The sequence below is a fragment of the Cylas formicarius genome, unplaced genomic scaffold, assembly GCF_029955315.1.
Source record: "Cylas formicarius isolate icCylForm1 unplaced genomic scaffold, icCylForm1.1 PGA_scaffold_9__14_contigs__length_23061073, whole genome shotgun sequence".
Classification (NCBI taxonomy): domain Eukaryota; kingdom Metazoa; phylum Arthropoda; class Insecta; order Coleoptera; family Brentidae; genus Cylas; species Cylas formicarius.
In genome coordinates this window covers 5,561,266-5,575,815 of record NW_026844365.1, presented here as the reverse complement: position 1 = coordinate 5,575,815, position 14,550 = coordinate 5,561,266, and the positions used below count along the sequence as shown (strand labels likewise).

Below are 14,550 nucleotides of genomic sequence, written 5' to 3'. Positions count from 1 at the left end.
ACAGGTTAGAGTACAACCGAAAACAGGAGAAACCTAGAACAAGACAAATGCCCTACAACAAAATAATACAAAATTTCATACTTATACACTGAAACCTGATAAGGCATTCAGAGTAGTACTAAAAAGTATCCAGAAACATTACGCAAATTGTTACAGTTCTGGTCAACAAATTATCATAATACCAGAACGCCAGTGGATTGAATCAAAATTTTCAATAACTAAAATCTTTTTTAATATATACCAAACAAATCAACCAGATGTGATACATTGCGAATCAGAAACTTACTCAAAAGGACGCCCACAAGCTACAACAAGAGCTATAAATACTGGCAAAGGTACTCTAAACATATCCGCTGTTTACTGGCACCCAAAACACAAATACAAACGAGAATAGTGCTCAACCTTCTTCAAGACACTTATCAAAACTTTTATGACAACTAAAGGGCGAGAGCTATTTGTTACAATAAGAACATATAACTTAAACCACGTAGAGACTGGTGAACCTACTTACCGGCGAAGTGACCCCCACAAAAAATTCCAGACGTAATAGAGTTTTTTATGATAAAAGTAATCAGCTTAAACATTCACCGATAATTTTATCAATGTGCTTCAAAGAGTGAGTCTATTTCATGGTAAAATCGATAAACACATAAATCATAATATATCACGATAAACATCTGATGAGATAGAATGGGAGCTACATAATCTCACAAAAATACTTTAAAAAGCAGCTATATGATGAAAATACCATAATACTAAAAATCTATTGTTAAAAGAAAAAATGACACAGTTCAGGAACAACCAAACTAACCAACTGCTCGCTTCGGCGGGCGACAACGAAGCTAAATAGACCACAGCAACCTACACCGTCAATCAAGATGGAAAGTGGGAGAAAAGTAACAAGGAGAAAGCTGTTGCGTTTGACAGAAATTTAGCATTTAGCGTTGAAGAAACCAGCAAAGAGGATACGAACGTAATTAACAATTACCTAGAATCCATTTTTCAAATGGATAAACCCGTTAAGGAATTTCAGTTACCGAGAAATCAAGGAAACAATTCTGAAAGAAATGGATATGACCTTATAACAGGAATGATTCTCCAAAACCTAACTGAAAACTGAAACTGAAAAAAAGCAATTAAACAAATATTTAATGTCATTATGCGACTCAGACAATGGAAAGTAGCTGAAATAATAATGCTTCCGAAGCCCGGTAAAACTTCAAAAGATCTGGGTTCATATGGACCAATAAGCCTTATTCCAATATTATAAAAAGTATTCGTAAGACAAGCAAAAATATTATACCGCATCATCAGTTTGTATTTCTTAAGAAACACGACACGGTGCATTGGCGAGTAGTTAAGAAAGTTAGCGACGACTTGGAAGATAAAAGCTTTTGTTTCGCACATTACTTTTATGAAATACTCAAATCATACTTAATTTTACGGATATACATGAAATGAACTTCGGAGGACCTCAAGGACCAGTACTGTACCTGTTGTTCACCTCCGACTAACCAATCACAAATGAAACCACAGTCTCCAATATCGCTGATGATGTGGCAACTCATCAAACCTAGAAACAGCAACCAGGAATCTGTGCAATAATTTAAATAAAATAGAACTAAAGAAGTGCAAAATAAAATGCAACAAATCAAAATCTAAGAGACCACTGTCTTCCACTAGTAATAATCAACACCCCGTCAACATAAGTAAAGAGCCTAAAGTATCTGATTATACATCTAAACAAACGATTAGCATCGAGAACACACATATTCAATTAGAGAAAGCATCTGGGGCTCTGACCACAAGAGCGCTACTGGGTAATTGGTAGAAAATCGCAATTGTCACTATAAAATAAGAAACTGAACATAGGGCTCACAACTATTGGGATCTGCCTCCTAATCAAACTTAGATATCATACAGAGATTTCAAAATAAAGTCATGAGAATCGAGTCATAAAAAAGACCCACAAATTTCCACCACTAAAAATGAAAATAAAAAAATAAAAATTCAATTCTGCATATATCTACATTATAATTGAAGTCCCATCTCCGAATCTGCCCAGCAAACATATTAAATCCAGTGTAAATTTTTTGGTGGATAAATATTGTAGGTGTAATGTAGCTTTTTGAAGGGGCCGCTATGATCAACTCATGTGCCGAGTTTGAATAAATTTTAATAAACCACTCATCAATTATTGAATTAAATACAATGCAATGAAACAAACACCGGCGAATATTTTCCGTGACACCATTTCCAAAAATTGACGTCAAGGACAATGACAATGACATATCAAATTAAGGTTGGTTTACAATAAAGACATGCACATTACGTTTCACACATTTAAAATAAACTAAGTATCTAGGTATGTGGGTTTTTCTTAGGATCAAACTCATACTCTCTATTAACTCTCTTAACAGCTAAACCATATCCTAAGCGATCATAAAATTCGTTTCTAACCTCGCTTACTTGATATTGTGAAATGATGTCACATTCTAGGGAAATAGCGTTTTCTAATTGGCTAATATTTTCAAATTTAACACTTTGATAGATAACACTTTTCAAGTGACCCCACAGAAAGAAGTCGTTCAGCGAGAGGTCTGGTGACCTGGGCAGTCAAAGGATTCGGCATCTCGGGCCGATAATATTCCTATTCAAATTATTTACCACAACTAACCAAGCGAGAATTACGGGCGGGACAACCATGCAGACCCAGCACATCACCTAATCTTCGCGAACAACTTGTTTTAGTGCAGGTTCAATTTGATTTTGTAATAAGTCCAATAATATGATGTTCATTATGACTATTACATTTTTTTTTTTGGTAATATTGGCTTCGCGTATGGACAAAATGATATTCATTATCTTAGCTCTAATACCAGAACATTTGGTTCGTTGGTGATTGTGAATGTTCAATTCAACAGTAAAACGAATATTTAAAAAAGATCATTCAAAACAAAATGCTGCTCTTCTTACTTCGTCGCCTTTCCGAACCTCTTGGTGCTTTTCGTATTTATAGGAAAATTTTCGTTTATTTACAGCTTGTTCAAGAATCCTCGTACTAAATTTTGTTTTCCTCCACATGCAGTAAAATGTTCAAATCTCTATTGCCCTTTCTCCTGCCCTATTATCGACAGTGCCAGCTGTGAATCTTTGCAGTAATTTATTACGGTGCCTTTGGACTCGAACTGAAATGCCTTGGTATATTCTTCAGCATAACGAAGACTGATTTCACTGCTCTGCAAAAAATTTTTGTTTTCTCTCCTTCTTGTTTTCATGCATCATCTTCATCTTATTTTATGCTCTAAACACGGAATCTGATATACAAATAAGTACCACACGTAGGTTTTTAATTTAATATTTATTTCATCAAAAAACAATAAATAAAAGTAAATGATCTTCTGTAGATGGACATGAAGATCCAGATAAAGTGTATGAAGATGAAGATGTACTACTCGATTGAGATTGTAGACCTGAAATATTTTTATTTTCAGCTTCCTCTTTAACTGGTGGAACTGGAGGTGGAGTGTCTTTATCACGAGGTGGTCTCTTTGCAGATAGGACGTACGGATAAACAATCTTATTTTTTTTTCGAGAATCCTCGTGTAGCGGTCATGCAAATCATTGGCATTGAAAACGGCATGGGTTTGTGACTTTCTTCAAGCCAACCTCTCAACGTTCTTCAGCAGCTATTGCAGCATACTTTTGGAAACCAACTTTTATCTCGCTCATCGATAGAAAATCCAAAATATAGCTTATAAGCTGTTTTAACCAGATCGATCATGACATGTTGTGTTTTAGTATGTATTCCCCACAAATGTGGCAAAAACAATCTGAGGAATTTTTACAAGTCCGTGGCATTTTGTAACCTAAAATCACATAAAATTAATTTTAAAACAACTTTCAAACTTTTATTTTATATTTATTGACTCTACTTAAAAAAAAATACTCAAACTACACATCAAATACTTAAATCCAATGTAGAGAACATGAACTTTATGCGAAACTTACCAAAATATTTGATATAAAAGGTAAACAATTAAACGACAAGTTTTTACTGAACTGTTGTAGTTTCACAATGAATACTGCGCATGCGCGTATTTACTACGCGGATTTCATTGCCAACCAGTGTTTTAAGCAATCTCCTGGCATTATTCTAGTTTTGGTTGAAGAGCTTTGCCATTCCTATGATTCCTTTATATTCTAGCATTTTAAATATTTGCGTGCCAATTTCATCTGCTTTTCTGATCTTTGCTGGTTTGATAGCTCCTCTTGCTCTTTGGTTTTCAGTGGTCCTGTGATGGCACGCAAGGTCAGCGTGAAATTTCTGATTTATTTTTTCTGAAAACCAACTTGGTATAATCTCACAGCTTTGTTATATTAGAGTGTCGAATTGATTGATTGATAATGTCTGCATTTGGATAGGTATGTGTGAAATCGTGTCCAGACGAGAATTTCCTAAAAGACGTCCACGACACCGAAAAAGCTGTATTGTTCTGCAAATATGGAACATCCGTTTACAATGAGGACGACTGTCCCACCTGGTACCTGGTTAGCGAGTCAGGTAAATTATTTTATATGAAATGACAATATTTGTTTGAATTTTTCAAAGAAACTTCCACGGGCTACTTTAACACCATTTAGAAAACTTTTTAAACAGTTGAACTCTGAAGAGTCGGTTTCCAGAATGGAGCATTTAGGTCGCGTATTTTTTCCAAAGATAATATTTGGTGCAAGAAATTTCTGATGCCGTACTTGGAAAAAAGTCATTCCGTTTTGCACAAGGAAAGGCAAAGCCAGTTAATAAAAATAATCAAAAATTGAGTTTAAGTTCTATTGTTTTTAAAAAGTAAAGATTTTAAAATCTCTTTGACTTACTTGAACATTTAAAAATCATAGTTGAATCAACTATAAAGATAAACACGTTCGGAAGCAAATTTTATATTGAAATATTAAACCACAGTGACAAAAAAGAGCAAATGAGATTCATACATAGCAATTAGGTATACAAATATGAATCACCACTATTTGAAGTGCATATAGTAGTCTCCAGATAATTACAAGGAATTAAGAAACGGAATTATCTAGGCTATAGCCAACGAATCAAAAGTGAAGAAAAATCTGTATTTTAATAACAGTCTCAACACCACTACAGTAATGATCCAAACTTCATCAATTCAAAAAATAATACCAAGCGACGGGCAGTTCTAGTAAAAAAGCTAAGAAAGCAAAAATTCGAAGATTTGGATCGGGCAATGTTGCAGTGGTTCCAACAGCAACGTCTTGGTATTGCATTTTACGCTTTTTACAAAACTTCTGGATTCCTCCTGCGTCGGTGTTTGCTTAGTCGAAATTGCTGACGTTTCGCCAATCATCCTGTTGGCTTTTTCAGCTTAGCATTATCGATTTCAAGGCTTCGGAAGGATGGTTGGGGAAGTTCAAACAGAGACATGGTATAAATTATGGACAGAAAAGTGGCGAAGCCCGTGATGTCGACAGAAACGTCACTAACGATTGGCCGGAGAAGACGGGGCCAAAACTAGCAGAAAAGTATCCTGCTGTTCATTAATGCCATATACCCCAAAATAAATTTTGTCTTTGCGAGGAATTCCAGAGAAATCCTTTGTATATCCCAAAAGTGAAACTTTTTTTGAACCTTGTAATTGGGTCACATTATTTCTTGTGAATAATCACTGCGAAGATGTTCACTTTCATATCAACGATTTATTTATTTATTTTACAGTTTAATATAAAATTTGATTCCGAATAAGTTTTTTTAATGATATTTTGCTATGTTACTTTACTTTAACTTTTATGCTGTCTTATACTTGTCACGGATATTAACTTTTGAAACAACGTTAATCCACTGGAGTTTTAGCCACTCTTAAACTATGTCGAATTTACTTGTAGTACAATCCTACGTTCTAATGCAGTTTTAAGCCGCTGCTTGTACAACGTGGCCGCAAGGAATCGATCTTTCGAGAAATCGATCGTAGTCGATGGTGATCAGCTCGCAGTTTTGCGTGGACGAATGAATCTCGTCCACGTGTGGCTCGGCATGGCGACCCACAATGTCCTGTCCGTCTTTTCCGACGACGTAAACATCCACAAGGTTATAAAGAGTTGAAGCTGATATCAGCCGCGACTGCGTATAGTCTACCAGAATTATATAGAATGCATGCTTAATTTTTCTAGTAGCAATTTCTTCGAATGCATTCAGTATGGTGAAGGAAGTTTTTAATTCAACAAAAAATTGCGCTTAAACTGGACCTCAGGAGTTTGGGCCGAGCCCCGTAGAGAGAAGTTACTAGAAGAAAAAAATTGTGATGAAATTAAAATTGTCAAGCTAAAAATACAACCCTCCATCCAAAATTCATATCAAGGTTTTCCCATAATAATCATTATTTGTTCTCTTTTCGGGGATCCGTCTAAGAGTGAACTCTTCTCGGAATCACATACTCACCGGCTGCTTTTTTTCTCTGCAAATATTTAAAAGCTGCTTCCACCCCTTGTGGCTAATATTCGAAAATTTTACCCTAGAAGGAAAGATTTACTATGTTCTTTTTAGAATAGGTACCAGTTTATCCTATTAGAACAAGTTTATTGCAAAACAACAATAATAAAAAGATTGACTGGGTAGCCTACACTCAAGTGGTAAGTGTTGAGTCCAGCATTCAATATTTACCCGTTTCCTCAAAAGGATTTGTCCGAGAGCAATCGAAATAAAGGTAATTATAAAACCAAACAAATTCGTTGGTCCAAAAATATTGTTAGGGGGTTAAAAGAGAAGAATTGTTTTTATTTAAAAGCAGATAAGGGTAATAAAGTCCAGTTTTAATCTTCTCCTGAAGATGCCAACGCGTTATTGTGTGCCGAAGGTTCCAGTCAAGAGTTTGATACACTCTAGTGTATTCTTATCATCTATCTCTTTTCATTTCTACAACTAAACGTCTCGATCTAAATGGTTTCAATACGCTATGAGTTTTACCGCTCTTCAATTATTTTTCATTTCTCCATATACCTTCACTTCTCAAGAGCTTACGTTACCTTTTTGCGTGATGTCAAACTTGATCGAAATGGAAATTTTGACATCATCAGTACGATTTTCATCAGATAACTTCACAACACCGATATTCAAAATACAGGATGAATATCAAGTTTTAATTACGAAGTCGTGCAAAAAAGAAGGTCCCATGTTTACATTTGGGTGGAAATTTGAGTTTGAATTTAGTGGACAAAAGCGTAAAATTTAGACAATTCTTTTTACACTTAGATTCATGGCAGAGGCATGTGTTGAAAGGAAAAGGGGCGACAAGGCTTGCTGTGATCTGCATCAAAAGCCCTCTTTTGCATTATAAAAGCCCTTTTTACAGGAACGCTTCACACGCAGTTTTACAATATCAAAGCTGACCGGCCAGCTTAGAGTGATGCTAGAAACAGCACAACATAACGGAGCCTACCACGTTATCATCGATGGTTTTACCAAGTAGTTTAATAGAAACAAACTTCCCCTTCTATATGTCTGGTCTAAAAAAATTCTAACAATCGTGTTCCTCTTCTCGTTTGTAACGGTCCGTTTCCTAATAAAATGGGCAAGTGGTTGCTTAAAAAGTTCAAATAACAAAAGTAGCTTCACCGGGATCAAGATAAATAATTTTCATCCTCATCTACCATAGCCATAGCCAATTACAGTAATCTAGTCTCCCGTCAAATTCAGTTTTGGTTAGCTAAATTCAATATGATAAAGGTGTAGATAGTGGCCTAGGTACTGGATTAGGAAGGACTAAACACCATTCTCCTAAAAAGTCTCCTATCGAGAAAACGTTACCAGCATGTAGCCGTCGAATAAGACGTTTTTAATGCAATAAACACAATCACAGTAAGAAAGCTCAACGCTTCGATAAATTCAAAGGCTGACTATATAGAGATTTTGACAAGCATGAAATGACGTAAGAGATGCGTATATATATGGCGTCAATTTTTGTTTAATTGCAACTTAGATAATTAGGAATCAAACTGCTTTATCTTTTTGGGGTTTTCTGCCTTCTACAATTGACAGTATTGACGAGTGACTAAATCTAATTTTTTATTTAAAAAAAATGTGTAGGGTGGAGATGCTTACCAAAATTCACCTTTTTTTGATTTTTCAATTCTTTTATTTATGTTTTAGGCTCGAATAATATATGTTGGGCTCTTTGTTTGACGTCAATTCATTCATCAGAAAGTATCATGGATATACGAAAATTTTGCAGAAAACGACTTTTAAAATTTAAGGTGGCAATTGCGCCCTCTGTCGGCCATTTTTTTATATAAAATTTAGGAACATCTGTTTCTTGGTACCTCGTTGCCGTTACTCTCACTATTTCCAAAATGATTCTTTGTAAATGACAATAAATGTAACAATAACTGCCTGTTAAATTGAACTCATCAATGCTTTTATTTTCTAGTTCAAAAACGGTGTATTCCTTCGCTTTCTCAACTGAATCGCACATTTATTAAGGACGTCGAGGAGTATCTCAAGGACGGTAAAGATTTGGTCGATACTTTGAAGAAAGCTATCGATAACATTAAATTGTTATCCGACGCCGAGGAGGTTACCGACATTTTGTCAAATGTGTTTGTTTCGTTACTGTTTTTGTCTGGCGTTTTAATAACTTTTTTTTTCATCAAGCAATCATTCGATTCTTGCCGTTTCCGTTGACATTTGAATTGAAAAAATGTACAAATATATTTTTTATGCACGAAAATTTTCGGGGTTCCCCGCTTCTTATTATTTGTAGATCCAAGTAGTTTTTTGCGAAAGTGTCACTTTGCGCACAAAAACGGGTGCTTAAAAAAAGCATTATTATTTATGGCGATTTTTAATTTTATTTCAAGAAGGGTGCGGAAAAGTGACATTTCCCGCGGGAAAAATGTTCCATTGCACGTACTAATTAATACTGTGGCTTCCTTGTTGTATGTCCTTGGTTTTTGGAGTTCTATGTTTTAATTAGTTTCGTCTTTCTTGGGAGGAGGGCGCTCCGTACTTGTTCTAAAAAAATAACTCTACAATCGTGCTTTCTAATAAGTTTTTTCACGAGACATCATTTTAGCAAAACATACCATCCGCTATAAAGGTATGAATAAGCTATCCTAGATTGAACTTGTGAAAATACTGATGTGATTCGAATATGCCCCAGTCAAATGTCACTCATTAGTAAGATGTCTATACTTCAAAAAGCGAACTATGAGAGATATTATACTGAGGCATACTTTCACTTTTTTAATGTATACCTGTATACCCTGTATATAAGGTTCATTTGCGGAAACTGCTTCCTTACTTAAAAGTTTGGTCCCAAAAACTCCTGCTTCAAGTACTGGGTGTGCTATTGCTCTATGGGCAATTGGATTCAGGTTATTAACCCATTCTTAGGTTTGTATTTGATTGCATTACAAACAATGCTCCAAAATTCCACAATAATTTAAGTAAATGTTCCTAAGGCAAGTTTAACGAACTGTGATTTTTTTGACGAACTTAGTGATCACTGAGAAATAAAAAACACAGGGTTGCTCAATATTGCAGCAACTAAGTATTTCGTGAAAACGAAAGAAGGAACATTTCAAAATGATCTCAATTAAAAAAGGTGTTTCATAAGAGCTTGGCAATGGAAAAACCTATACGTTTAAATAGAACACAATATCTATATCATTAATCAATATCAATCATATCTATATCATTTTAATTTGACTTTGCAAAAATATTGGACAAAAAATAGAAAAGATTTCCAAAACCCGGATTTCCTTTCCTTTCTTCCATTTTTTTTAACCTGGTGACTTTATTTTGTTAAAAATGAGCCCTGTATATAATTGTCAAGCGCGTGTTCAGAAATCGACCCTCTTCGATTTTTGTTAAAGTTTTCCTAAAGTTATCAATTCATGTTTATCTGTAATACTCGCTTTTTTTTACAAAAAACTGTAAACATTCATCACTCTATATCAAGAAAGCGCCACTATGAAATAGAAAATAAATTTAAACTACATACTTACGAGGGCGGCGCCAAAATTTCCCGGCCTGAATACGAAAAAAACAAAGTAGAGTAACATTTTTTTTATTGTTTTTCAATATAATCCCCCTTAACTTCAATACACTTATTACATCTCTTTATTAACAACGCAATCCCTTTAAAAAAACTGTCCTTTTGGTTTGTCTGCAAAATCCACGTAAGTCCTTTTTCAAATATATAAACAAATAATAGTCGCTGGGGGCCATATCTGGACTATAGGGAGGATGATCTCTCTGTTGGAACCCACACTCTAAAATGGCAGCTTGTGCAACACCAGCAGTATGGACAGGTGCATTATCGTGCAAAAGACGCACGCCTCTGGTCAGTTTTCCTCGACGTTTTACACGTATGCAGTCTTGCAATTTATGTAATAATGTTGGGTAATATTTACCATTGACAGTGGTATTAGTTTCTTTTAATTCTATCAAAAAAATTCCTTCACAATCCCAAAAGATGGTGGCCATCACCTTTTTTGTTGACTGGCAGACTCTGAATTTCCTTGGGCGTGCTTCACCCTTACGACACCACTCCATTGATTCTTTTTTCGATAGAGGGTCAAAATAAAGAATCATAGTTTCATCTTCCGACCCACTAACTAATCTTATGCATGCAAACTTAATGATCATGCAGGATTGGACGAACACTTGTATCAGAAAGCTTAGTAATTTCTGAGATTTCCTTGACGTTTAAACGTCGATCACTCAATACCACCTCTTCCACAATCGCAACAATATCTTCCGTTATGACCTCCACTGGTCGCCCAGTGCTTGAATCATTTTCAAGGGACTCGTGCCCCATTCGAGAACGTTTTGCCCGTTTCTTCACTACAGAATACAAAGGAGAACTTTGGCCGTACACACCATTCAGCCTTTCTTTAATAATTTTCGGTGCTAACCCTTCTTTTCTCAAAAACTTTATGTCTGCTCTATACTTAATTTGCGTTATGTGCGACATTTTTTCGAACACGTCTTGTTTAAAATGCTGTCAATAAAAAACGATTTGACGCAAGACTTCATTTTTTTTTGGCAGCCTACTAAGATACATATTGAAAAGAAGACAAAGTTTTATAGTGATACAGGAGCTGCATCTATGTCAGACCGGGAAATTTTGGCGCTAACCTCGTATTCCTACGGATTTCTCGATTTCTCTTATTTTTAATACCTATTCATTTCATTACACTGCCTTAAGTTAACCATACCAGTGACGCGGATACAGTGCTTCCCATACTATCGCGCCGCCCTGTAAAATGAGATTATTAGTTCCAGATCACCCAGTTGGACATAATCATAAGAAATACAACTTTTCTATTAGTAACTAAGGCCAATTTTAAAAATTATTCATGATGTATCCATCTGCTTAACAAATAGTTCAATTAATATCGATATTTGCGATTTTGTGTGACGGAGCTTCAGATCAAATTACAAATGACAAAGTCTGCGTTATGAGCGTTGGATTTGAGTTGATAGCCTGATTCCAATTATGCATTTTCTTTCTAAATGAAGCAAAGACGTTAAGGTACAAATCTCCTCTAGGTCGCTGAGCAAGTCATTGCAGACGTCGTAGAGTCTTGGTGGAAAATACTGATAGGGGTTGTCATTGCTCTCGTGGTATGCCTAATCTACATTATGATGCTGAGGTAATCCTCATGTTTGGCTACAATAGCTGCCGAAGGCAAAAAACGTTTTTTTTTACGGTTTTTCCAGATGGATCGCCGCCCCGATGGTGTGGATATCGATCGTCGGTGTTCTTGTCGCGCTGTCAGCTGGTGAGAAATAATTATCATCGTGATTCCACACTTTAATTATGGTGTCTCTATTTCAGCTATCTACTTCACCAATAAGGAATACGTAAAGTGGAAGCAACGTTTTATCGATGAAGAAGAATCTTCGTACAAGACCAAGCGAGATATATGGTTGGCGACTCTGATCTTGGTGTGCATTGCTCTCTCCGTAGTGGTGTTGATGTTGCTATTTTTGAGGAAGCGTATACTATTGGCGATCGCCCTAATTAAAGAGGGTAGCAGGTTAGTTTCTAGAAGGTTTTGGAGGTCTAGTTTCCAGTAGTCTGGAAACTATAACGGTTTGACATGTATGACAAAGTACTATTTTATTTTGTTTTTGTATATATTACAGCTCTTACATATTTTTACCTATTTTGCCATGTAAGAAGTCTCAATTCGTGAATCCTATTCTTGCAAGAATGTCGTTAGGGCAGTTTCAAGATGGTTCGTATTGTTGCCATAAATGCACGATTCGGATCTGCGCTACTGTCCCAAAAAATTATTCTATATCGGAGTGCTGAAAAAAATATGTGCATAATAAACTGTTTTCTTCTGGTAGAGGTTCGATAAATGTTCTGAATAATTACATAAATATAAATAAATATAAATAAATACGTTCACTTGTTTAATTAAGTCATTTACCAATGGAGGCTGATTTTTTATACAGTCTCTCCATATTAAGTGTTTAAAACTTTAAAGGATTATGAATTTTTCTGTCGGAACACTGTTTGGTAAAAAAAATCGGTTAATGTTTCTTGAACAAATCTTGGAACACTTAAATTGTTGTTGTGTACCGAAGCACACCAAAAAAAAGGAACTGGCCACTCCGCGCTCCTTTGCCGACTTCGTCTCCGACAATTGGCAATAGAGGGCGCTCCGCACATCACCACCACACAGTATACTCCTACCAATTTTTAAACCGTCACACTATCTTGACGCTTTACGGATTCTGTTTGCATTGTTGTGACAAGAAGCCTTTGGCTTTTAATGGGAATACCCTATGTTGGGTAAAAAAACCTCAAAAAATGCAAAAAAAAATAATTTTGCATTTTCTCCGCTCTTTAGTAATAGTACTTAAACTCGGCAAAGGAGCATGTAATACTAACGAACTTAAAGAAAAATAATCAAATTAGAAAAAAAGTATTTACTTACTTTTTACAATTTAAGGACTTACATAACCCATAAGTTTAATCCTTTTCCAATATTATATTTATTGTTACTATTAAATGAGCTTTTTAAAGATACTATTAACCTTAGAAAAAGAAAATATTGGGAGCGTGTGTACGCTTGAAAATTGGCATAAAGGAAAGGGGGTGGTTTGAAATATGTTCCTAGATAATACGATGAGATCAATCCTTGCACTGTCAAAGGGTGTAAAATATTGTCAATAAAAGAGTTTAGATCAAAAAATTTGCTTTATTCATCTCATGCTGTATAGACGTGGTCCAGAAAACACGTATGGGAAACTGAACGAATAGTTTGTCCATTTTTTGTACTGTTTAAAATGGACTAACTCTCTAGAAGTTGTCATAAGAAAGTGTGAATATTTCTGAAAATATTAGAAAAAATCCTAATTTTTTTTGAAATTTTATTTATTTTAATATATAATTGCCACTTTTTGTAATAATGTATTTTATCTGTGGGCGCTTTTTTTTCGATTTTGGTTTTGAATTTTCCTACCATCCGTTTAAAATTGTATTTTAGTGGTTATGTTCACGAACCCAATTGTTCCCAAAGTGGAGTTTATCAAAGCAAAAATAAAATGTAAAAAAAATAACAAACAAAAAAAGAAAATTGGAAAGGTCTTTTCTTGAGCAATATACCAAATGAGTGTCAGGGCGTTTGTATTTTGCAAGCAAATTACGATTTGTTTGCAAATTTTTAAAAGTACCTTTCGGAAAAGCTAATGATTTTCTTTCATTGAAAGTTCTTATTTCTAGGGCGGTTAGTTCGGTAACTTCATCTCTGTTTTTCCCAATATTTCCTTGGATACTTGAAGTGGGTGTTATCGCTTACGCTATTTGCGTTGGACTGTATCTTGCCACCACGGGACAGCCGGTATACCAAATTCGATTTGCTTCGAAGGAATGTGCCAATGCGGGATATGTAAGTTGAACTTTTTACTCTACTTTGCGCGAAAAATCAGCACGAAAAAAATGTTCCTAGCAGACTTGTGCATATGTACAAGGTGGTCCAAATTCGATGGGTCTCTATGGCTTTAAGCATTTTCAGCGTAGTTAGCCCAAAACTAATATGCATATTACCGGCTCGATTTTCCGCACCATGATATGTCAAAGGGTTTCTGAACTACAGGGTAATTCTTAAAAACGTGCATGTCTAAAAACCCTCTATAACTTTTTTATTTGTAAAGATCGAGATTTTTATTAAAAATATTTTTTGAAGATTTCTTAAGAGCAAATCTACCTGTTTAATCGATTTTGTCTTAAAGCCGCGAGATATAACACAACGTTGCATTTTTTTAAATGGAACACCTCAATTTGAAAAAGAAAATTCTAATAAAATTTCTTGTCACACGATGTGCAATACACCTATTTTTATTAAGTTGCTAAAAAGATATCTACAATTTTTAATAATTATCATAGTAGGCTGCGCGTAACTCTGACCTATGCAGTTTTACGGTATCTAGATAGCTATATATTTAGATTTTTTAGAAAAAATGGGGGTATCCAATTTAAAGAAATATAACTGCGTGTGATATCTCGGGAA

General features: G+C 35.1%; 1 protein-coding gene across 4 annotated transcripts in view; it reads left to right on the top strand.

The window, feature by feature from the left end:
* LOC132706986 (choline transporter-like 2) overlaps positions 1–14,550 on the top strand; it is a 43,826-nt gene that overhangs the window by 17,203 nt on the left and 12,073 nt on the right. For 3 of the 4 annotated variants that reach the window (XM_060678586.1, XM_060678587.1, XM_060678585.1), the window contains 6 exons: positions 4,426–4,564; positions 5,934–6,112; positions 11,576–11,679; positions 11,747–11,808; positions 11,865–12,066; positions 13,764–13,929. In XM_060678586.1, coding sequence (XP_060534569.1) covers positions 4,426–4,564; positions 5,934–6,112; positions 11,576–11,679; positions 11,747–11,808; positions 11,865–12,066; positions 13,764–13,929 — 852 coding nt within the window. Of the gene's footprint in view, positions 1–4,425; positions 4,565–5,933; positions 6,113–8,447; positions 8,594–11,575; positions 11,680–11,746; positions 11,809–11,864; positions 12,067–13,763; positions 13,930–14,550 lie in introns of all 4 variants that reach the window. The other variant, XM_060678588.1, reaches the window with a different exon arrangement.